The sequence below is a fragment of the Protomyctophum bolini genome (assembly GCF_963924005.1).
Source record: "Protomyctophum bolini genome assembly, chromosome: 17".
Lineage (NCBI taxonomy): Eukaryota > Metazoa > Chordata > Actinopteri > Myctophiformes > Myctophidae > Protomyctophum > Protomyctophum bolini.
Window position 1 is genome coordinate 28013331 of NC_137878.1, and position 26758 is coordinate 28040088.

The 26758-nt window shown below is 44.6% G+C and overlaps 1 protein-coding gene across 1 annotated transcript in view; it reads right to left on the reverse strand.

Moving 5' to 3' along the window:
• LOC308332083 (focal adhesion kinase 1-like) overlaps positions 1-26758 on the reverse strand; it is a 68987-nt gene that overhangs the window by 29261 nt on the left and 12968 nt on the right. Inside the window, 14 exon segments of the mRNA XM_080787715.1 lie at positions 1150-1236; positions 1746-1813; positions 4555-4591; positions 5406-5523; positions 6350-6457; positions 6984-7061; positions 8002-8142; positions 14136-14190; positions 17898-17960; positions 18083-18135; positions 18137-18163; positions 19043-19130; positions 21682-21848; positions 23193-23464. Coding sequence (XP_080643841.1) covers positions 1150-1236; positions 1746-1813; positions 4555-4591; positions 5406-5523; positions 6350-6457; positions 6984-7061; positions 8002-8142; positions 14136-14190; positions 17898-17960; positions 18083-18135; positions 18137-18163; positions 19043-19130; positions 21682-21848; positions 23193-23464 — 1362 coding nt within the window.

Below are 26758 nucleotides of genomic sequence, written 5' to 3' on the forward strand. Positions count from 1 at the left end.
CTTCCTGTGCAAAGGGGCTGTGCAATCATTTACCATCAGTTCACTGAAGGGTCAGCAAGGAATCCTACAGCAGCTGCTGGCTTTTACTGGGGTTTTTTATGTTGGGTCGCTTCATTCTCTTCATTTGTCCGTTTTTAGTTGAACTTATTCCGTAACTTAAAAATCTTGTAATATCCTATAAAGAAAACACTGCCCCTCCTCCTCCTCACGTAAATAAGCTTGAGGTGTGGTACAGTAGGACATACTGTTACTTCTCAGTGAATAATAATGATTCATTCTTTCCTCAGCCATACAGTAGCATTGGTTCGGTTATACACAGCAGTACACCACAACACAAAACCAGCTATTGTGTGTGGGTGTGGGTGGGTGCATATGTGTATGTGTGTGCGCGTGTGTGTGTGTGTGTGTGTGTGTGTGTGTGTGTGTGTGTGTGTGTGTGTGTGTGTGTGTGTGTGAGAGAGAGATTTTGAGTGAGCATGAAGTTTATGTATGCAAGAAGAAAAAATCAAGATTAGTCAAAGCAATTAGGCAGTGAGGAGCCAGCAAATTGAATAATAGGGAAGTTTATCCTCAAAGGTGAGTCGGATTGTGACAGGGCAGGTAAAAGTGCTCTGGGGACATTTATCCCCCCAGATATTTATACATTACTGTATATTCATAAATCCTTTTCGTTAAATTCAAAATTTAACCCATTCTGACCTGGCACCCATTTTGGTGTTAGCATCATGTTATGCTTTAGCTATTGAAAAATAGCAGATCTACAAGCTCATATCGCGCCACCGAGTGGCGCGATACGAGCTTGTAGGTCTGCTATTTTTGAAAAATCGAAGAGCGACTGACATTGTTTAGAATCTGATCTCAGGTCAGAATGGGTTGATCAGACCAGTGTGTGTCCCGTGGAAACCTCGTATGAATCTGATCTCAGGTCAGAATGGGTTAAACATTAACAATAATTCAGACACACAGCACATCGAAGGCCATTTTGCAATTTCCAATGCTAGTTTCAGACATTCCTGCCTGGGCACCACTAGTACTACATGTTAAGGTCCATATCTTGAGAAAAACTGCCCAACTTTAGTCCAATCTTTTTTTTTTGTATTTTCTCAGATAAGCTCCCCTCAAGATCTAGCCAATCAGAGCTGAGGATACCATGGGGCGGTGATTCAGAACAGAAGACAAAGGGGAGGAGGAAACACCGAGCCTTGGTTGGCTTAGGAGGTGACGAGGTCACTAGGTCTTCAGCCAATCAGAGAAGAGGAGAGAGAACGACAGCATGTGAGAGAAAGACAGAATGAGTTCATACGAGTACGAAGGGAAAACTAGAGTGGGTGGGATATATATGAGAGAGAGAGAGAGAGAGAGAGAGAGAGAGAGAGAGAGAGAGAGAGAGACCCAAGACAGATACAGGGAGAGAGAACGGGTGGGATGACCCAAGACAGACACAGGGAGAGAGAGATAGACCCAAGACGGACACAGGGAGAGAGAGATAGACCCAAGACGGACACAGGGAGAGAGAACGGGCATGAAAGATAAGGCAAGGTAACTCTACTGGAAAAAAAAGGAAAGCAATGAGCATAGAAGGGGAAATAAGACAGGAAGAGGTGGGAAAAACTGAATCGTAGAAAGGAGGGGAGGGAGAAGTTAACCAAAATATAACGGTCTCGAGGTAGTGAAAGAAAGGACTTGTGTCAAACCTGAGAGAGAGAGAGAGAGAGAGAGAGAGAGGCCTCGTTGTAGCTGCTTACCTGACACCGAAATAGTTCGGACTCCTCCACTCCTTACTGCTTCCAATTTCTTCTCATTGTTTGATACTCTGGAGGATAATGGAGAAGAAAAAGTAATGAATGGAATGTACACGTGGTGAATACTCAGGTAAAAGAAAGAAGAAAAAAAACAAGCACCAACTAGTAGCCACACACTGCAACCAGAAGCATCCTCCACATACCTACTGGGAGAAGAGTCTGACCTCACTCAGTCAAAGATAGATGAGCATGTGAACCTACAGTCTACTCTACGGTAGATCATCTGACTGCCTATCTAGGACTAGCATCTCTCTCTCCACACACACACACACACACACACACACACACACACACACACACACACACACACACACACACACACACACACACACACACACACACACACACACACACACACACACACACACACACACACACACACACACACACACACACACACACACACACACACACACACACACACACACACACACACACACACACACACACACACACACACACACACACACACACACTTTTATTCCTCTTCTCTCTCTTCCAATCCTCACCCACTCACATGCTCTCTCACTCTCTCTTCTCTTGCCTTCTTCATTCTGCGTCAGCCCCTTCTACTATCTTTACATCACTTCCCTCTGCCCTACAACCGTCCCGAGTGGAGAGGTAAACATGGAGAGAGAGAGAGAGAGAGAGAGAGAGAGGGGGGGAGAGAGAGAGAGAGGTGAGAGAAAGAGAGAGAGAGAGAGAGAGAGAGAGAGAGAGAGAGAGAGAGAGAGAGAGAGAGAGAGAGGTGCGAGGCAGAGAGAGAGCAAGTGGAGAGTTTATAGAGAACAGAGTGAGAGAGAGAAGTGAGAGAGCAGAGCAGAGCAGAGCAGAGAGTCGAGAGGAGGGGACTCTCTCCAAGTGTTTAAAAACCCTAAGCGGAAAATATTTGGCTGCTTAACATATCTCCTTATTTGACCAGAGAGAAAAAGAGAGAGAGAGAGAGAGTTGAGAGAGAGACAGACAGACAGAGAGAGAGAGAGAGAGAGAGAGAGATACATGACATTTTTAGGTCAAACGTGGACATCTCAGATCTTTATGATCCGATCATAAGTCATCTGCGCAGTCAGAACACAACAACTGCGCAGTAGACATTCGCTCGCTAAACAGTTTGTTGCACAAGGCAGCCAGTCACATACTGTACTGTACAGTAGGTTCTCCTCAACCTTTTCTGGATCAGGGCCCACACTATAGGCACAATATAATGACCATCTGACGCTACAGTCTTTCCTTCAGCTGCCGTGTTGTGAAGTGGTCAGATGGATGGGCCGCGGACATTTTGATGTTTAACTTACAAAGTACAAAGTTTAAAGGGCTCTATTTTCATCCAAGCTAAACCCCTTATTCCTAAACTACTTTGCCTTTATTTCCTTCCTATTTTGAAAAACTTTTTTGAATACTGGTAGTTAAAATAGCCCGTATACATCGACACGTTGTGATAGATTGGCTATTTTAAATGTGTTTTTCAAAATAGTACAAAAAAGAGGTTTAGCGTGGACAAAAATAGAGCCCCTAAGTTCCTTATTTTTTATTTGTACCACAATGAAAACTCAGAGATATATGTTTTACAAATATTAATGTTATATTATAATTTCAAATCTTAGCGTGTTGCCAGTTTTTTATGTGGGGGCCCACTTGTAATATCGTCCCACGGGTTGAGAACGGCTGCATGTGCACACACAGGTTCTTCTGAATGTGTGTGAGCACTCAGTCTTGTGTTTGCTTAACGGTGCTGGTGTGATGTTTAACAGTCTCCTGCTCTGTATCACCATGTGAACCTCAAAACACTGCTGACATAACTCCCTAAACCTCCCGCTCTTAAAGGACGGTGGTTCTCAACCTGTGGGTCAGGACCCAAAAGTAACCAACAAACTATACTATAAATACTGGTCAAACGTTGGCCAAGTTGTTAAATAATGTAAGTAAGTAAGAGGCAAAAACTGACGATCTACAAGCTCACAACGCCTCGCGTCGTGAGACGTTGTGAGCTTGTAGATCTGCTTCAATTTTTTGGTATTTTGTTTAATACCTAACAATACCTAACTGGTCAAACATTGGCTAATTTGTCAGATTATATGAAAGAGGCAAACGTTTAGGAAATCTGCTATTTTCAAACATTTTCTCTGTGGAACAGTCAAACAAAATGTCATGGCCTCAACCCCTACATTCCAAGTTCTTGTCAGGGTGGAGGGGTCCCGCTTATGATTATTTTGAGGGGTTTAATACGGACGGAAAAGGTTGATATTAACCACTGTTAAAGGACACCATTTGCAACACTTGGTTCTCAGTGACACGGAGCCATTCTTGAGACTTAAGATACCGGGCCTTGTGTAACTGAATACTGAATATATTGGCCCCTGTGTGGATTTGGAAAAGCTATTCACACCTTTTAGTGAAATATCTCCCAAGGTCCTGCTATTTTGACCTGTCTCAACCTTTATATGTCATAAAAGGTTCTCGTCTCTGACAAAGGAAATGCAACAGTGCACTGCATAGTTTTAGGTGATGGTCCTGTGCATACTGTATACATACAGTACAAACATTAAGAATAGCCACGTGATTAGATTATTTCTGGATGAGCTAATCATTTAAATGTACTGTTACCCAGAAAGGGAAATATAGGATCCGTTTTATCCATAGAGTGACCCAGAACTCCAGCACAATACCGTAGTACAGTAGCAAAATAATGCAATTACATGTGAACATAAACATGTTGGGAGCACATAAACACTGAAATGAGCAAGGCACTTACTTTGGGTTTGGGATGGAAGGTAGCGCTCTTTCTCCCTCTGGTGGACAAAAAAAAACAAATTCACTTAAGTGTACAATACATGTACATTACCAGTGGTAGACATTTACTTAAGTACTGTACTTAAGTACACTTTTGAGGTATTTGTACTTTACGTGAGTATGTCAAATGTCCAGTACTTTTACCCATAGAAACTATATCAAATGCAATACCAACTGGTATTACTGAAGGTGAAAAAAGAAGGGACTCCCGCACGCCGCCTTCAAATGCAGTGAAATAGTTTATTAGGGAAACAGCAACGTTTCTGCCGACATACGACCAGGCTAATCTTTATGATAAATATTAGCCTGATGAAGGCCGTATATAGGCCGAAACATACGACCTTCAACAGGCTAATCTTTATGATACATATTAGCCTGATGAAGGCCGTATATAGGCCGAAACATACGACCTTCAACAGGCTAATCTTTATGATAAATATTAGCCTGATGAAGGCCGTATATAGGCCGAAACGTTGCCGTTTTCCATATAAACTATTTCACTGCATTTGAAGACAGCTTGCGAGAGTCCCTTTTTTTCTCAGTACGTCGGGCACTTCTCTGTCCTTCTCCTACACACCTGTCGCCTGTAGGTGTATAAAAGCCTTGCTTTTTTATTACTGAAGGAGAACTAATCGACTGAAATTGTGTTCCTAAACATTTTTTGAGGAGTTTAAAATGGCAGTATAACAATACAAACCACCAGGAATGGTGAAACGAGCAGTACCTGCTATATTCTCAACCAATACATAGAATAGTGCTCCTGTCATAAGTTATAGGAAACAAAATGAGAGGGATCATAAACATATTGCAAACCTTTCTGTACTCTGACGATGAAGGAATGAGTTTCCATGGAGACAAGCCGACAGTAGCCATCAATTAAGTCAGCCATGTTTTCTGCCATGGTCAGCGAGGCTGTGGTCACTGTGAGAGGCTGTTTGCACACACACGCACACGCACACGCACACACACACACACACACACACACACACACACACACACACACACACACACACACTGTTGTTAATGTCAAGGCCTTGGGAAAGAGAGGCACAGTACAAACTACAAAGAGCCATTGTCAATCAAGACAAAATCTGTTTCTCACTCACTCTCTCTCAGACGCGCGCACGCACACACAGGCACACACATTTCCAGCTGCCCCTGACATCAGTGGTTTTCACTTTGTGGCAGGCATGTGCGTGCGTGCATGCGTGCACCCAATACTAAGAGAGCCAATCCCAAGTGAAAGACTCAACTCATACAGTAGTGACTGTGAGTGGATAATATGTGCAACTCCTTCCTGTCTGAGTGGAGCCATAATGGGGAATCTATATGTGGTGCGCGCACGCACACGCGCACGCGCACACGCACACACACACACACACACACACACACACACACACACACACACACACACACACACAAAGTGTTAAATCCATACACACAGATGCTAGTTCTTTACCATTCAATAGAAGAGAGAAGCCGTATTGACAGAGGGCTAAATAGAACCACTTGTAGCAGAGAGACAGAGAGACAGAGGCTGACAGAGAGTCCATTAGAGGGACACTGAAAGGGAGAAAGATAAATGGAGGCAGATAGAAAGGCAGAGATAGCATATGCAAAGCCTCGTTCAAATGGAGTTGTACAATGTTGCTGCAAGCGCCCACCCCATTGAGGTGACAATGCATTGTGAGCTTGTACAACTGCAATGTTCGGTGCAAGACACGGTCACACAACAGAGAATAAGGCATGGCTGTTACCTCTGCAGCCCCGGCTACGTTGAGCTGCAGCATGGCTTTCCTGTCCTTCTCCTCCATAGCAGAATACTGAATGGACTGGACCTGTGTGAAGTTGGCTAGGTGGGTCGGCTGGAGCCACGGAAAGGATAGAGAAAGAGACACACAAATAGAGCATTCAGTAACATGTTCTTGTCAAGGACACCCACATTCACATCTACAAGCTCACAAATGAACACATCGTAACAACACGTTGTGAGCTTATATGTCAGCTATAATCAAACCGCTCAAGAATAAATTAGGGCATAAAATGTTAAACTGTTCTTTCTTTTTGCTGGGGACCACCTGGAACCGCCTCAAGGACCTTGGCCCCACATCGAGAACCAGTGGCTTTGAAATGGATTAGATTCAACCGAACCTGGTGCTCGTGGAAGTCATCCATAATGTTCCATGTTAAACCCTGGTGTGTCTGATGGATGTGTCGGTGGATGATAAACCCTGGTGTGTCTGATGATGGATGTGTCGGTGGATGATAAACCCTGGTGTGTCTGATGATGGATGTGTCGGTGGATGATAAACCCTGGTGTGTCTGATGGATGTGTCGGTGGATGATAAACCCTGGTGTGTCTGATGGATGTGTCGGTGCATGGGGTCTTACCGTGGACCCTTTGTCTGTGAGGTAGCTGATTCCATCCTCTGGTCCGATGGCCAACTCCACCTGGATCACCCAGCTAGACTGTTGGAGGTAGATGGAGACCTCATGATAATTAGAATCAGAATAAACGTTATCGTCATATCACAGTTTGAAAAAGGTGGGTGAAATTCGTTTCTGTGCATTCATCTTTGTGGACGTAAATAGACACCAAGCCGATTTGCTCAGACACATATGACGTAAATTCTCCATTTATTGCCAATGGGAAGTTTGTGTAAGACGAAAATCTACACTAATGAATATAGGAAAAACAAGAAAGGGAAGAAGAGAGAGAGGGGGGAGGGGGGTAAGGAGATCAACGCAGGAAAGAAAGTTTGAGCGCTTCTAGAAAGACAGAAAGGGGAGCACGAGTAAGAGGGTGAGAGAGAAAGACAGACACAGAGAAATTCGATAGAATAATGAGGTGAAGGAAAGGACGAGGGAGAAATTGTAGGGGAAAAGAGGACAATGAAGGAAGTTGGAGAAAAAGAGTGAAATCCATATTTATTCATTTATTTGTTCATTAAGTCACTGTCAGCATCCGTCCGTGAGAATATTGAGCCGATAAGCAGCGAAGCCCCGTTGTCAGATTCAGCCACGCCTGCCTGTTGTAGGGGATCAATATACAGTTTGATCTCATCTGTTGTACGGGATCAATATACAGTTTGATCTCATCTGGATCTTATCCTTCCAAGGTTTCAGGCAGTACCTCAGTCCTACCAGTAGGGGTCAGGCTAACACAGGGAGCAACCCTAGCAATCAGAGTTTACACAGAGGGCAGGGAAGGAAGCGCTAAGGAGGAGTGAGGCTTGAGGAAACGTACCCCCAGGGTACGGATCAGAGTTTTACAGAGACAGCAGGGAAGTGGAAGGAATAAGCGCTGTGGAGTGAGGAAACATACCCCCAGGGCACTGTGATCAGAGTTTTACAGAGACAGCAGGGAGGGAAGGACGGAAGGAAGGACGCGCTGTGGAAGGGCACATACCCCCAGGGCACACTTGAAGCACTCCTTGTCGTATCGGTACACCGGCCCGAGGATCTCCAGGAACTTCAAGATGCTCTGCTCGTCGTTCAGGTTGGCCACCTGCTTGAACGTCCCCTGGATCAGCTTGCGGAGGTTTTTGGCCTGGAATGAATGGAGAGAGAGGGAGGGGGGATTTGATTAACCCATTTAGGCCTGACGTCGAAATAAAAAAAAAGTCTTCTGAAAGAATATATATTCAAAGATTTGTGCTGCATTTTCACAATTTTTCAAAAATAGCAGACCTACAAGCTTGCAGCATGCCACTAGGTGGCGTGCTATGAGCTTGTAGATCTGCTATTTTTCAATAGGCTAGTAGTATAACACAATGCTAGATCATTTTGAAGCTGCAAGTCTGTAGTTTACAATGATATAAAAATCTTCTTTCTAGCATTTGCCATTATTTATTAATAAGCATTTTAATACACCTTGGTTTCAGTGAACTAAAATGCTTCATTTTTGCTATAAGTGCTATAAGTAAACGATGGAACATGCTAGAGACATGGTTCTAATTTATTTGTAAAGTGAAGAAATGCAGCTTTGTGAGATATGAGATATTTGGTGATATTGTGCTCATATCGCACATATTTCTATTGTCATTCAAAAAGTCGCCAAATCTGGCCTAAGCCACAAAAAGATGTGATTTAAGGCTGGTAATAAGAGGGTTAATAATTAATAATATTTAAAAACAAACTACGGCTAAAGCAATGAGTATAGACAGATGAGGAGGCGTGAGAGTGTGTGATATGGGTAAGATACAATATACTGTAGAGTGAAAACGGAGCAAAATGTTGCAAGAGACAGCGAACAAGAGGGAAAGACAGAGCTCCTGTATGAAGAAAGGATATTGATTGATTTATTGACCGACCGGGCCACTGTGGTTCCAATGCAATTGATTTCAGCACTTCATTTAAGGATCAATAACACCTCTTAACTAAAGACATGCTTAGCACTCAATTAAAAATTAACACATCAAAAGAAGTCAGTGCCTCACTCATTTACACTACAGGCATGGAAAACATGTCACTACTTATTACGTCACGTCAAAGGACACATGCTGTGACAATCTGCGGTCGAATTTATGCTGCTCTGCTAGCAGTCATGGCAAATTTGCCATGTGACTCCTAACCCCAGAGTGACACGTTGGCTGACAGCATCTACAGTACGTACAGTGCATTGTGTCATCACACAGCTATAGTCTCGCATAGCCAGACAACTATTCCACCATGTGTTTATATAGTCTGGAACTACACCTCCCGAAATCCGAGCAAGGAAGCTGGCATATTTCCGTTCACGAAAATATAATTTTAAAATACCTTTACATTTAACTTTTTAATGTCAATTTCTGCTAAGCAGAGCGGACGTAGAATGCGCACATCGACAGGCTGGGTGCTGGGCTAAAGAAACTTTAGTAGATAGTGGATGGAGCCCACACACCACAGGTACAAGAAAGACGTTCTTTATTGAAAATTCTCTGACAATGTTTCGATCCATTTGATCTTCATCAGGTCATGACATCATGACCTGATGAAGATCAAATGTCTTTCTTGTACCTGTGGTGTGTGGGCTCCATCCAATTTCTGCTAAGCAGCAACAAATAGTCTGGCCATGCAAGACTGTCACACAGCTGGCAGATGGGAAGTGGTCTGTCTAATGAAGAAAACCACACTCGTGTGAAGTGAGGGGCGCTCACTGTGGCTGCCACATCACGTCACTGCTTAACGCGAACACCAAAAGTCCATAGACTTGGCTGCCACATGAAGTCACATGTGGGGTCCTGATTTTTGAGGGGCACTAACCCATGTATTTCTGAAATTACTTTATAGGCCAGCCAAGTCTATGGACTTTAATGTTTGTTTAGGGCAGTTATGATAATTTTTGTGTTTACGAATGACTATCCTGCCATTTGAATACCTCGTATCCTTCATATCAAACACTATGAATTTACACATACGCAGATTACACGCACACACACACACACACACACACACACACACACACACACACACACACACACACACACACACACACACACACACACACACACACACACACACTCTCTCCTGTCATGTGTAATCCTCTCTACTGTTATACCTTTGAAGTCCTTCCATACAGAAAGATTAAGTAGAGCAGAATCGAATACTAGTGCTAGTAAATATGCTCAGTGAGTGGACAGCTGCCATTTGAGGGCTCCATAGGGCTTAAGACATACAGTATAGCAAGGCTTTTATTGCAGAATGCTAGAATTGCATGTGCATGTCGGGGGGGGGGGGGGGGCATTCAGTAGTTCACCACTAGTACTACTAGCAAAAGACTCACTCACACTTTGTGACTGACTCAATCATTTGTTCATACTGTAGTTGCGTGCCAGTGTCGCATGCCGAGAACAGCCGATCTACAGGCTCACAATGCGTCACACTGCGACACGTTGTGAGCTTGTAGATAGATTGATTATTTTGATTATATCAATAAATATATATGAAGTAAATGCTATTAGACAATCAACTGTTAAAGTTGCTTATTTACAGTGCCTGTTGCATTGTGACCTTAATCCTCCTTCAGGATATTCTAAACCAGACCAGTGCACTATTATGGATTATTAGAGTGTCTCTAGTAATCTGTATTTTATATATATATAGCTCAGGATCATGTGTGAGACAGTAGTCTGAAGAGATGTCAGTGATAAGAGAGGATTATGGAGAACAGTGGATAAGAGGAAAAGAGTAGTGTGTGTTCATGCATGTGTGTGTGTGTGTGTATGTATGTGTGTTCTTTCGATAGGATCATTGTTTAATTCCTAGAATTCCATCACACACACACATGCGCGCACGCACGCATGCACGCACGCACGCACGCACACACACACACACACACACACACACAGGGATAATGTCAGACTTGGAGTGTCCACCCTTCCTGGTAGGAAGTCCCACTAGCGGCTATCTCCCTCTCCATCGCCATGCCAACCATATAGCGACATGCACCGCGTACTGCTCTGGCCTGCCAACACATCATGTTTTGAATAACATGAATTTCGCTGTAAGGTCTACCAAATGGCACAACCTGGGTATGGTGAAACAAATAGCAAAACATTTATATATATATATATATATATATATATATATATTATAAAAGGGTTCTCTCTTTAAAGCTGATATATGCAATAGAAAAGACACCAATCAAAATTACACTTCTTAAAAACACAGTTTTTAAGAAGTAAAAGGAAAAGGTTATTAGTTCACATATTATGTTGTAAAATACATTGTTTTCAACGTGATTTAACTGCTCTAGTCTAGAAAACAGCGGAAGATGCGCTGTGTGATTTGAACAAACCATTAAAGCACGCGAATAGTTTAGTTATATAGTGGACTGTCCGTCCCCCAAATGACGGAATGACCAAAACCTCATGATAATGCAGCTATTATCACGACCGTGCTGTCAACGTAATGACAAGGGAGTGTCAATGTACATGTCAGATAGTGGCACGTATTAATGCTCTTAGTATCTGACTGCCTGTCCTCGTTCATTGATGGCAATCAGTGCTTGAGCCTTGAGCCTGTTGTTGGTCCAGCAGGGCTGGGAGAACAGCAGAGCCCCTGTAGGTCCACCGCTTATATAACCCATTTTGGGCGGGAACCCCTGTTGGATGTTTTAAGCATTATGTTCTACTTTAGCTATTGAAAAATAGCAGATCTACAAGCTCACGAGCTTGTAGCTTTTTTAAAGTCGTGAAATTGTGGCGCAAATCTTTGAATATATATTTTCAGAGCGAACATTTTTTAACTAAAATATTGGCTTCTGGGGGGGGGGGGGGGGGGGGGGGTCCTTGGAACTACATATTTTCAGTTGGGCCAAATACTGATAATTCTGGGGGTCCTTGACATGAAAAAGGTTGAGCACCACTGACATTAGAAACATGGGTTTTTCAGAAAAATGTTTTTTTTAATCAGCCTCAGTCCAAAATGGGATAAAGCACGGCTGCAGCTCAGGTCAATAAAACAACTTACGGCCCCATTTCACTAAACCTGCTGCCCCAAGCTTGTCAATATGAACCCATGGTCATGATGCTTTCAACGCAACACTCATCAATCACCGTTTACTACCGCTGCCATCTGCTCTCAGGTCTGTGTGTGTGTGTGTGTGTGTGTGTGTGTGTGTGTGTGTGTGTGTGTGTGTGTGTGCGCGCAGCAGAGTCCATTGAGAGGGATAATACCATTAACTGGGCACCACACTCCGTCATCAAACCCAACAGACGTAAATGACAGCTGCTCTCTCACACACACACACACACACACTTTGCGCCCACGCACAACCACATCATTGGGGGCACAAGTGATGAAAGGGTTGACTTATTTCCCAATACACATAATATGAACAACATATGTAACATACACAGTACTGTACCACAGCCACACTAACACACGCACGCACACATGCACGCACGCACCGATGAGCAGATTGTTCTGCATAACTGTGGTTTAGGAACAATTGTACACAACCGCACAATGTGTGTGCAAACTGCAAATGTGTGTGCGTGGGGCTGTTGAATACATATCAGGTGAACAAGATATCCATGTCATGTTCAGAGAGAGCAGAGCAGAGCAGAGCAGAGCAGAGGAGAGGAGAGGCGAGGAGAGGAGAGGAGAGGAGAGGAGAGGATGGAGAATAGAATGGGCACCAAAAGAGTGGAGAAAGAATGACGAGGGTGGTGAACGGAGTCAATGGGGCTTAACAGAGGGACCCCTCCCCCTCCCTGCTCCATGTTGGGGAAACGGGTTTAAATCTGACCTTAGGGTCTCTCTCTTTCACACACACACACACACACACTCTGGCTACGCCGAACATCTGTCAACCCGCCTGCTGACACCAAGACCTTTTCAGATCACTGAGCACCTCATCCACACACACACACACACACACACACTTGTGCGTGCACACAAGCAAAACCCACACAACACACACACACACGTGCCATAAATACATCACTGTCATAGACACTGTTGGTCACTCACAATCAGACACGCTCACCCATAATGAAATCACGTACGCACGCGCGCACGCGCACGCGCACACACACACACACACACACACACACACACACACTTTAGAACAGACAAAAGAACAGACACAAGAATGCAATACGTTAGCTCTTTGATAACAAGTACACCATAGTGAATAAGCTCAACATAACCCAGTCTATCCCAGTATGCTGTTTAGCATATTAGGAAAAAAGAATCTCCTTTCCAACGACACAGGGACCAGTCTTTCTCCATGAGCACAGGGAGAGTTCAGCCGCCGACACTAACCACTTGTGAAAGCAGCAGCACTCGTACAGATGAACGCATTCACATCCGTGAGCTGCTCAGCGGAGCCACTGTCAGCACTGTGTGAGCTACATTACTCCACAAGGATTAAAGCAAAAAAAACCTACGACTGAAAAGGCCAAGTCCTAAAATGCGTTTAGGACACATTAGTGTTTCATCATTTTCATTCAAAATACCCTTTAATCTTAAAACAACGGATAACCGAAATAGGCTATCTATAAGCTTACAACACGTCGCGATGTGTTGTAAGCTTGTAGGTAGCCTATTTTCTGTGCATGACACGCTTCCATAGAAGACACGCTGAATTCTATATGGGATCCCAAATGACTCCATGAAAATCCATGACTCCAACAAGGGCCACTGTCAGCACTGTGAGCTACGGTACTTCAACAGGGGTTTGCAAGTACTTTTCTCAGGAGTGCTTTTGGCAGTACAATTATTGAGGGAGGGAAGACCATCTGATTACAAGTCTGCTTTTCTCTCTTTCTGCAATGACTCGGTTAGAGCCAGACTGTTGGCAGGTCTATGGTCCGATGACTCGGTTAGAGCCAGACTGTTCTTTGGTCCGATGCTGGCCATGTTTTTTTATCGCTAATTATCAAAGTAACCCTATTCCAAAACGCTTTTTGGTTAAAATAAATCGGGACACATTGGCTTAATAAATGCTGATAGAGATGCAAATGTCATCCAAAAAGCCGTCAGATGTTTTGTAGTTTTTGCTGTGGTGTCTCACCACTATCTGTGCGTCACTCTCAAACAGGACATTGTTCTCACCTTGACCGAGTCCAGCAGGTTCTTGGGAAAGAAACGCCTCAAGCCAACATCTTTCCTGGAAGAGAGAGAGAGGACAAAGGGGGAGGGAAAGGGAGGTCAGTGTTTACAACAGCATAATGATGGAGAAGTATGTTAATTGTTCAAACATTGTACTCTTTATTTATTTTATCTAATACTATCTCAAACAACTCAGACACGCACGCACACACGCACACACACACACACACACACACACACACACACAGAGCGAGCGAGCAGAGAAGAGAAGAGAAGAGAAGAGAAGAGAAGAGAAGAGAAGAGAAGAGAAGAGAAAGAGAAGAGAAGAGAAGAGAAGAGAAGAGAAGGCAAGAATTTCTGTCTGTATCTAATCAGAGCACAGCATTTTTACAGAATTACCGCTCCTTCTGACAATGGATTGACTTTAGAGAGAGCAGCAGATGTGAGGCAGTCAGAGAGATGCAAGTCCATTTCATACAGAGATGCCGAAAAATATTGCTGTAACAAATGTGGTGTAATGCTGCGTTTATGCTGTATGCTGGTGGTCCAGAATCATAGGCGTGAAGTGTAACATTTACAGCCTGAGTGTTGTCGGCATCGCCTACACATTTTCTATTTTTTACAAAATACAGAGTCCAGATTTAAGATTGAAACATTGTTTATTTTGTCTAGACCTATCTATTTAGGCCAATTGATTTTAATCTGTTGTATAACAGTATGATGTCTGGGCAGGTGGAAGCATGCAATGGAGATAAGAGGAGTGAAAGTCAGCAGGAGTAAGACGGTGAGGATAGAGTTGGCGAAGGTGAAGGATTTTAAATAGCTGGGTTCAGCTATCTAAAATAATGGGGAGTGTGGAAGAGAGTGCAGGCAGGATCATGGAACGGATGGGGTAAAGTGTCGAGAAGGGATTTGTGAGTGACAGAAGGGTAGTGAGTGTGTGAGGTCAGATGTATAAGACGGTAGTGAGACCAGTCACGCTGTGCGGGACACAGACGGAAAGACAGGAGGCGGAACTGGAGGTGGCGGAATTGAGGATGCTACGATTCTCATTAGGAGTGACATTCGAGGATCAGCCCAGGTTAGAAGAGAGGCGAGTTTGAGGTGGTTTGGAGATGTGCAGAGGAGGGATAAGAGGATTTGGAAAAGGTTGCTGAAGATGTAAGCGCCAGGCAAGAGGAGAAGAGGAGAGAGGAGAACAGAAGCAGATAGAAAACAGATGATCCGCTGTGGCGACCCCTGATGAAAGAATATTTTAAGTTCAGGACTGACTCGGGTCGTGCCCATTTCTGCACAAAATAAAAGCTCAGAATACACCACGTCTGTCTTGACAGTGGACACTAGTAGGCGGTTGTGATTGATATTTAAAAGAACATTACGTGTATGCACCTTTTATAGTGAGGCGGAATAATTCCCACCTGGAGCAGGGTGTGTAAAAGGGGCTACAGAGAGACAGACTGAGAATAATGTGGTACGACCGTACAGACAACCAGAAAACAGTGCACTGCCGAATAGAAAGAGGGACAAGGCTAGACCTTAACAGGATGCTATATAGACTCTCCCTCGTCCCTGGACAAAAGACACGTAGTGCGGCAGAATGAAAGAGAGAGAGAGAGAGAGAGAGAGAGAGAGAGAGAAGGACCCCATGGTTCCCAGCTTACATCCTCAATCATCTCAGTCTCAATGACAGTCCTGGGTCAGATGGCATTCAAAAACACTGTTTTTGTTACAGTACCAGTGTTAACATCAGACACACAGTAAGTAGTGTTGTGTTTGTAATCACAGAATATCATACTAAACAGACGTTGAATTGGCACTGAATATGTATGCTGCTGTTTGGACTGTCCTTTGTGAAATCCATAAAAGTGGGCTAACTTTCTTCTGCGCCAGTACCATTATGTCTCAACTTTCATTGTTAAAAGCAACGACCGTCATACTACGTCATACTAAGTACTACCATAGCTGTAGAAGAGGGTTGGTAAAACACAAAGACACGGGGCTTTGATAGTCTATATAAGCCTCCAACAGAGCACTCTCTTCCCTCACTCTTTGTCTAAAATATGCATGACACAACATAACGTTCCATTCAACAGAAAGAGAGAGAGAGAGAGAGAGAGAGAGAGATAGAGAGAGAGAGACACAGAGAGAGATAGACATGACACACAAACCATGTTCCATTCAACACACACACACACAGAGAGAGAGAGAGAGAGAGAGAGAGAGAGAGAGAGAGAGAAAGAGAGAGACATGACACACCATCATGGTCAGTTCAACGGACAGACAGACAGAGAGAGAGAGAGTGAGAGGGGGGGGGGGGGGGGAGAGAAACAGAGGGTCTCCAGAGTAATTGGAGAGCTCGTTAGGGTGATTGGCAGAGTGCGGGCCTCAGTGGGTTAAGGCAGCTCATTAACATCGGACCTCATTAGAGGAAACCTTGTTATGGCCTCATCAGCAATATGCTCCACTGACATTAAAACGGGGAGCGGACAGTGGCTCGGACATGAAACACCCCAGACCGCAAGCTCACGAGGAAGCAAAGGTCATTCCAATCTACCACATCTAGAACTAGAAGGCATGGTTTGGATGAAGATTCTTCCCCTCAGCACAACATTTCTCAGTACAGTATAGTGCTCAGCTGCATCATTAAAAATGAATGATGAATTAATGAACACTACAGGGAAGAAATCTTAGCTGTGCCAAAAGAGACTTCCAATAGTTTGTCTACACACAATTTCCATTTCAAAACACCACCTAAATCGATTTTTCTTTTTGGAAATACGAAGCTATGGTTAGTGGTGATATGCTCTATATGCAGGCAGGACCGAGTGGTGACAACTTGGACAGGTACGACAGTGGGTCTACTGCTACATGACATTTATGGTTGTGGGACCATGAAATAAAATCCCAAACATTTTCGGAAGCTAAAAGCAAAACCCCAGCACGTACAGCAAGTACATATTCACACTGTGCTGGGGTACAATGAGAGAGAGAGAGAGAGAGAGAGAGAGATTGGAATGGAAGCAATACTGTGAGCTTGTGATGGTGACTCATAGCCATGGAGGTGGTATACTACGGGAGGCGGCCTTTTTTCCGACAGCATTCTAGCCGACGGGGCAACGATCAGATCCGCAGCGGTAGGACATTCGCTGCGATGCGAAAAAGCGATGGTCCGACATGCGCTGCTCCCGTGCTTGCGGTTAGGATTGAGGTTTCGGATCAATATGCTATCGGAAAAAAGACCTGCACCTGTATACTACTGGTGAATAGTAAAAAGTACATCAGACGGGTGCAGTACTTAGTTTAGACAGTTTTATGTTTAGACTAGTCATTGGTTAGACCAGTCATTAGTCCTACAACTACAACCTACAGTATCTCAAACCCTCACCCTAAACCTAACCTCCCACGGGGTAGCACACCTAAACCTAACCTTAACCCATGTCTAACCAATGACTAGTCTAAACAAAGTATGCGACTCAAGAGGTAGAGCAGGTCGTCCAATGATCCATGGGTCGGCGGTTCGGCGGTGTCTTGCCCAAGTGTCCTTGGGCAAGACACTGAACCCCAAATTGCTCCCGATGTGCTGGTTGGTACCTTGCATGGCTTCCGACGTAATCGGTGTATAAATGTGTGTGTGAATGGGTGAATGTAATGCACAATCTATGTAAAGCGCCTTGGATAAAGGCGCTATATAAATGCACCATTTACCATTTTATGCACCCCCAGCTGACAGTACAGTATACAGGTAGGTAGTGTAGAATTACTCACTCCAGTAGTTCATAGTTTGATTTCTTTTCCAGCGCGTTTCCTCTCATCTCTCTGAAGAACCTCCTGGAACCACAGAGCAGACCTGGGATCAGTGTGGTGTAGAATATGACACCAGGACAGTACTGTGCTATCTCCCTCTGTTCCCTCGGTTAAATATGGGGGTGATGTTGTTCTGTGTTCCCTACCTGATCTCCAGACATCCCAGTTTGAGAGCTATATCCTGTTCCACGTGTTCCCCCAATCTCTGTCATAAAGTCATTCCTCACCTGGGACACACACACGCACATGAAAAAGCACACACACACATGCATGCGCGCGCACACACACACACACACACACACACACACACACACACACACACACACACACACACACACACACACACACACACACACACACACACACACACACACACACACACACACACACACACACACACACACACACACACACACACACACACACACACACACACACACACACACACACACACACACACACACACACACACACACACACACACACACACCAAAGGAAGCAATGTGTTTTGATGTTTTAATCATATTCAGTTCTAAGTAATAAACACTCCATCTCTTTCTCTCTTCCTCAAGAATCAACAATAAAGAGAGTTTATTAAGCAGCAAAACGTTATTGTGACATATTACTGTACATAAGACACAAAATCAATAATGGATGCTCTCACTCTGTCAGGTGCTGACTGAGAGAGCTGAACATGAAAGACAGTGTGTGTGTGTGTGTGTGTGTGTGTGTGTGTGTGTGTGTGTGTGTGTGTGTGTGTGTGTGTGTGTGTGTGTGTGTGTTTGATGTTTCACCTGCACGTGACACTATATATATATTTATATGGTCTATGTTCTGTAGCGTATGTTACTATTCATTGCTGCACGCCTGCACCTCACATATCTGCTACTATATCAGCATACAGTACTGTATATATATTTCACTCATCTTAGATTATTTCTATACCTGACCTATAATCCTTGCTCTTCCTTTCTATCTCTACTCGTCTTCCCTTTCCAGAAAACCACTTAATGATGAAACAATGTATGAACAACCATTTCAACCCATTCATTTACACCTGTGTGACGTGACAGTGAAGCCGAGGCGGAGATGACGCGTACTCTTACCTGCTGATAATAGAAGTTGAGCGTAGGTTTGTCCTCAGTAAACTGCTGTACGAAGCCCTTTGGAAGATAGCGGATCCTCAGCTCATACCTACAAAACACACACGGCACACTGATCATAAGAGACCGGAGATCGTGAACTCGCCGCCGACGCTGCAAGGTCACACCAATTATCGACAGAGTTGCTGGGAAGGAAGCCATCTTCTGCATGTTAATTAATGCGATTAAGACTATAAAGTAGAGTTATGGTGATAGCTTACGGATATGCAAGAGCAAAATTGTCTTTCAGCAACTTAGATGAGGGATGAGAGAGAGAGAGAGAGAGAGAGAGAGAGAGAACAAGGGAGACAGACTGACAGAGAGAGTTGTTGACTCAGTCAAACAAAGCAGGCATCTGGTTCCTTTTATGTGCACAGTCCAAAAGGTCTCCACCACACAAAGGCATTAACACCAGAGCCACCACGGTAAAGGCATTATATGCCCAAGCATTACCATCTAAACTACCTCACCAACATGGCACAAACCTAATTCAGCCACGCCATACAAAAGCCTGTCCACACTACCCATATATAAGTTTAGACACAATAGCCCTAGCAGCTGGCAGGCCGGAGGCTAAGCTGACCATGATCTACTACTGCTAGGGCCTGGTAGAGTCCATTGGCGTTCTGAATTTGGTCAAAGCCTAGTAGTAACTATAGGCTTTGACCAAATTCAGAACACCAATGGAGTCGGTGCATGTAAACAGAGAAAACTGCTCTGATAATTGTTCTCCGACGCTTCACCCCGCAGCATTCTGACCTGGGAAAATATACAGATGTGGTCTTTATTTTTTACATAATAATAGAGCGAACACAAAGCAACCAGCTGGGATTGTATCCCACTATTTAGGCTAAAGATGGCTTGTTTAGTAAATAAAAAGCAGCCGTGGTACTAGCGTCGACCATCAACACTTGTGTGTGTAATCAGCATCAGAATCATGTTACAGTGTGTAGTCTGGCGGGCAGCAGACCATATAAAGACAACCCGTAAAACATGAATGAAACAGATGGAGCAATAAACCATCCCGGGCTGGGTCTAAAGCCATGGTTCTCAATGGGTGGATCATGACCCATAAGTAGGCCCAGGTGACAGTCGACCAAAAACTACATAGATCTATTATATACTGTAGAATGGTCACTTCACTTGTGGAAAAACATCCATTAGCATAATCTGTCACAATCACAGTAATTTGTTGGCCCATATTTACCACAAACAAGGAAACATGGGAAATGAGACAACATAACATCTTGCCTTCAGCATGTGTTTTGAAGTGTGTGGGTGAGGCGGTGTGTCCTTGCCCCTCAGCTAGTTGGCATTGCATGACACATTAGGGCGGCGATCCAATAATGATCGCCTACTGTATATGTTCAATTCCTTTGGTGCATTGATCTGATTATCACTATTTCTACGTGGAACACATTAAAGCAGCAATCCAGAAGGTGTATGTATGTCCTTCCCGTCACTGGTGAGCTATTAATAATATTAATAAGCTGTGGTGGAAAGTAACTAAGATAAATAACGGTAATGGGTCGCACACCCAGTAATTTATTCTTCCATTTTGGACAGGAGACTATCCGTTTCAGTGACACTGATGAAGGCTGGATAGCCGAAACGTTTGTCTCCTGTCCAAAATGCAAGAATAAATTACTGAAATGCAGTCTTGGTGTGCGACCCATTACCGTTATTTATATGATATGATTTGAACGAGTAACGCACATTAAGTCAGAGCGCGGTGGTCACATGAAGAGTTATCGGGAAGTAACTAAGTACATTTACTTAAGTACTGTACTTATTTTGAGGCATTCATTGCGATTAATTGAAATCCTGCAGTGACAGGTTGACGACCAACATATATGGTCGTCAATCCGTCACGCCTGGTGACACACTCCATATATGTAGATCACGACACTGACCTCATTAAACCCTGGATAGCCATACATGGAGAAGACTGGATCATCACATAGATTTGAATATATGGAGCCGGCCAGCAACTCTACATCTGACCTCAAACCCTTAGATCTCCATATATGGAGCTGACCTGTTCTGACATTCCATATGGGTGTTGATCCTTCCACACCCGTCCTTCCTCTTCGATGTCTCCCTTTTGACTGATACCTGTCCATTCAAACTCTAGACGCCCCAAAGTTATTAGTGCAGTCACGCCGGCAGCCGGCGAAAACTAGAGTTCTCAACAGGCCCGAAAATTAAACAGGCCCGGCCCTACCTGGGCCCTCATCAAACCCTGTACACTCAAGACACTGCCCCCGCTGCCACCCTTAGATCTCCATATATGGAGCTGACCTTTTCTGACATTCCAAATGTTGATCTGACCTAATCAAACCCTGTACACTCAAGACACGCTCCATATATGGCTCCATAATACATTCCATATGTTGGTATGGCGGATGTGTGAAGGGCAAGGTCGCTTCTCGCCCTCAGGGCGCCTTACTGGCAATATTTGCATTGGAATTTTGATTGAGATTGAGATTAAATGACAATAAAAGGTGTTCAGCTTAGAAGAATTGATTACACACGTGAAATGATCACGCACACACACACACACACACACACACACACACACACACACACACACACACACTCACCTCCACTCCTCCTGTGGCCGTGTCTGTTCATATCTCTCTCTGACGTGGGACACTCCCATATCTGGGTGGAGCCAGTGCTGGTCTCCTGATTGGCTGTTGCTAAGACGCAGGCCGAAACAGGAAGTCCAGCGTACTTTGTGGATGTCCAGAATCTTGTGGAGGATTCCCTGGAGGAACAGAGGAGTCAACAAACCTGACAGTCAGTCGTACGTCATCGTGCTAATGGGAGCGTCTGGCACTCTGCACTAGTAGGTCAACAACAACGTGTGCATTTGCATTTTGCGTGTGCATGTGTGTGTGTGTGTGTGTGTGTGTGTGTGTGTGTGTAGCACGAGTGCGCCTGTGCGTGTCTTCAAGTGAACTAATGCAACAATCCAGCTAAAACAAGCTGGCAGACTTCACTTACAACACACACACACACACACACACACACACACATTCACACTTACAACACACACACACACATTCTCTGATGCTTACAGAGCCATCTCAGCCATGTGTGTTGTTGTGTGAAAGAGCCTAGGGTGCCTGACCTACATACTGAGAGGAGAGAAAAGCCCAAATGACATGATAAAACATGCACGCACGCACACGTCACGCACGCACACACGGACACGCACACACACACACAGGATATCCTGCAGGTCTATGTATCTGTGCTGGTACAATATTCTCTTTGTGTGCGGAGTGGTCAATAATGGAGCAGACAGCTACGACCTTGGACCTTTAAAATGCAACAGGCTGAACGCCCGCATCCACATCATGACTCACCACCACAGCACATGAAAAACAACACCTACATCACATTCCATTACTCTCAACACAGTGCTTAAGTGTTATACCGTCAGTAATGGAAGGAGAGTACATACTGTACATACTGCAGTGCAGTGGGTCCCAAACTTTTTCACGTCAAGTGGCACTAATTAGCCCACGGACCCCCATTTGAAAAGATATGCCAGTGACCCCCATAAGAGATGATTTTTACGGCTCTAGCAGAGATTCTCAACCCGTTTAATTTCAAGGACCACCAGTTTGACATGCATTAGTCTACGGACCCCCATTTAATGGCATTTCTATCTCTGGGATCCCCAAATGATAATGTAAAATGTGTGCACAAATGGAAACCAAATGGAACCATTTGTACACTCTCAGACAGTCACAGACGGCATCATTTAGCTGGGGACCCCCTGGAACTCCCTCAAGCACCCCTGGGGGTCCCCCGACCAGTGGGAACCACTGGTGCAGTGGATCTCAACCTTTTCAGGCCGTGACCTGAAAAGTGAAACCCACTTGAAACATTCATATCTCCATTCATAGTACTGTCCCCCAGGGCTCTATACTACTAGGCCCCATCCTGTTTTTGCTTTACAATAAATACCGTTGCCAAAAATAGCCAATCCATTAAAACATACACAATTACTCGGTGTGTGTGTGTGTGTGTGTGTGTGTGTGTGTGTGTGTGTGTGTGTGTGTGTGTGCGGACGTGTGCGTTGCGTGCCATTGTTGTTTACCCGAACGTCCGTGGCGTCTCCATATCGGATGTTGGACGACCAGCTGCACTGCTCCGCGTTGGACTCAAAGTGGTGGAGCACTTTGAGGACCCGGTCCACGGAGCCACCGCCACCGCCACCACCGCCGATGGTCCGGTCCGACGCGCCCGCGCTCAGCCGGGACTTGGCCCCGCCGCCGCCCGCCAGCAGGCCGTGGTTCAGGTTGGGCTCCAGGTACGCTGCCGTCGCCATGGTCTTCCCCGCTGACACGGACGCTATGTGTCGGTCATATTCTGCCACGGACAAAGAGAGGAGGGAGAGACACGATGTTTTAGACCTGAGGACGATTCTACAAAGGACAGTTTAGTGTTTCTATGTCAGTCGTTCTCAAACATTTTCATGTCGAGGATGGAAGGACCACACAGTTAGAGAATGTAAAATTATTATTATTTTGATCAACGTTCGTCTCCCCTATGGCACCACATCAATACAGCATGGAATTGTGGACAAACTCTTGTGCAACGATAACAAAATATTCTTTAGTTTTGGGTCTGAGAGGCTAAATCTCCTCAATTTGTGCTCCGTGGCTCAAATGCCAAATAAATAATGGACCACGATACGAAAATGGTAAATGGTGCATTTATATAGCGCCTTTATCCAAGGCGCTTTACATAGATTGTGCATTACATATTCACCCATTCACACACACATTCATACACCGATTGCAGCGGAAGCCATGCAAGGTACCAAACAGCACATCGGGAGAAATTTGGGATTCAGTGTGTTGCCCAGGGACACTTCGACATGTAGACAGGAGGAGCCGGGATTCGAACCGCCGACCCATGGATCATTGGACGACCTGCTCTACCTCTTGAGCCACAGTCGCCCCGAAAAGGGTTGAAAACCACGGTTACACCCTCAGAGTTAAACTAACACTCATGCTTATTATATAGTAGTGTGATTGTATTGTGTAAACTCACAATGATACATTGAGGGACAGCTAGTATTTTATTACCTACAGTACAGTACTACAATATAATCTGCAGAGTTAGTTTATCATCGAGAGCGTGCCGTACGCGGTTACAAATCCAAAATGGACGCTTACTGGTAGTTAAATTTATTTCGTACAGTCTCTAAGACAGTGGTTCCCAAAGTAGGGTCCAGGGACCCCCAGGGATCCTTGATGGAGTTCCAGGGGGTCCCCAGCTAAATGATAGTTTGGAACCAAATGGACCCTTATGGGTCTGTAACTCTGAGAGTGTACAAATGGAACCGAATGGACCCGTCTCAGTGTTAAATTAACATTGATTTTACAATGAATAAATTGGGGGTCCCAGAGATAGAGATATGCTATTAAATGGGGTAGCCTAATCATGCATGTCAAACTGGGGGTCCTTTAAATTAAACAGGTTGAGAATCTCTGCTAGAGCCGTAAAAATCTTCTCTTATGGAAGTCCCTGGTATATATTTTCAAATGGGGGTCCGCAGGGCTAATTCGTGTCAATTTGGGGGTCCTTGACATGAACAAGTTTGGGAACCACTGCTCTAAGTTACACTAGCCCAAAGGATTTCACTTTGCTGTAAGTTATGATCATGGTCGGCCAGCCTCACGGTGAGCCTCTAGAGTCTAGACACAATAACCCAATAAATTAAAAACAAGTTCACTTAAAGTGTGAGAACCACCGATTTAGAAGGCATTTGTAGATAATAATAAAGATACAGGCACACACACTGTCAGTGTTCCTCTGACAGACACAAACTACTACTCTAGCAGCATGGTCTCTCTCTCTTACAAATATTGGATATAAATAGGAATTAAATAAAGGTGTAAACAGAGCTGTGTTACATTAACTCTCTCTCTCTCTCTCTCCTGTACAAGTGCAAGAGAGAGAGAGAGAGATTATGTGTGTCACAGGAACAATGTACCTCTAACAGACGTACTTCCTGAAGGAGTCTTGTCATTCCCACATTTCCTGGATCATGGAAGCAGGCTCATCTGGTTACAGCTAAGAGTACATCCCATGCATACTCCTGTCCTGTGTGTGCGTGCCTGTGTATGCAGGCCAGGGCAGTTTATATGGGCAAATAGCTTTTGTAGTATACTTGTAATAAAGCCAATAACATGCTTTGTGAATAACGAACTGAGTGAATCTTATCTGAGCCTCCTTTTCTCATGAATCATATTTAAGTTTGTTAAATCAAGTATGTTTTTCTCAGTGACTGACAAACAGCAAGGCAACACATACACATTTTTTCAACTGTGTGTTAGTTTGAAGTAACGGGATATAAAATTGCACAGTCCTGGACAAGTGACCTTTGTGCCTGGACAAAACACTTGCCTATTCTCCAGCCCCGTGTGCGTGCGTGCGTGCGTGCATGTGTAAAAATATAGATTCCTTTTCATCCTCTCTTCCTCTCCCCTCCCTCCCTCTCCTCCATCCATCAGAAGGAAAGCTAATATGTCATCTCAGGTAATTACACCTGTAAGAATAAGAAAAGGAAATCTGACAGACTGACACACACACCTCCTTTTCTATGCAACTATTGGTTTGGCAAAATACCATATAGCAGCCATACCAACTCAGTTCCCATGGAGTCAAATGTCACATGTGTGTGTGTGTGTGTGTGTGTGTGTGTGTGTGTGTGTGCGCGCGTCTTTGTGTGCGTGCATTTTTGTGTGCGTGCTCACACAAACACGCATGCACGCACGCACACACGCGTTTGTGTGAGTGCGTGCGTGCTTGCGTGCGTGCGTGCGTGCGTGCGTGCGTGCGTGCGTGCGTGCGTGTGTATGTGCGTGTGTGTCTCAGAAACATCCCGTACCTCTTTCCCAACACAAGGGGAAGGGGCTGCAGCCACTGGTCACCATGGAAATGCATGTCTGCCTGTCTCTCTGTCTGTCCGGGTCGAGGACAGAAAGACAGCCAGGGGGCTCACACCCTCGCATCACGCACACATCACTCGCACAGTAGCGCTGGCATACACGTGTCATATCCACATGCGCACACACACACACACCAGCATAGCTAAACACACATACTGCTCCAATCACAAACAGTCACCAGGGCACACTTCATTCGTCCATTGTCGCCAGCGACCGCTTATCGTTTCAATAAAGTGCCTCAGCAGCGGAACCAAAGAAATCCCAACAAAGACCCGATTGAATCTTGTGATTCTTGTGCCTGTTGCTCGTTTCAGTTGTGTGACAAAACGCTGTGCAAAGTCTTGAGATGCTGCAGGAAACACTTTGCTAGCAGAGACAGAGAGAGAGACTTGACGCAAAAACTGTTCTGACTGCCAACTCGGACTGAAGTGAATGGCCTAAGTTGAATATAGATTTGACCGCTGACCGCAAAAGCCCGATAAGCTTCAACACCTCCCCATGATGAATGTTTGTGTGACACCGTGGGTCTTGATGTTCTTAATGTCTGCTGTAAATCCACTGCAGGGAAAAAAAACAGAGATGAATCCTCAGAGATAATGAACTAATTATTTCCTTTGGTAGTTAGTCCACGGTCCTCCGTCCTCGGCTGTCATTCTACGTGTGTAGAAACAAACACCCGTCCTTAAATGTCCATCAACGTCTG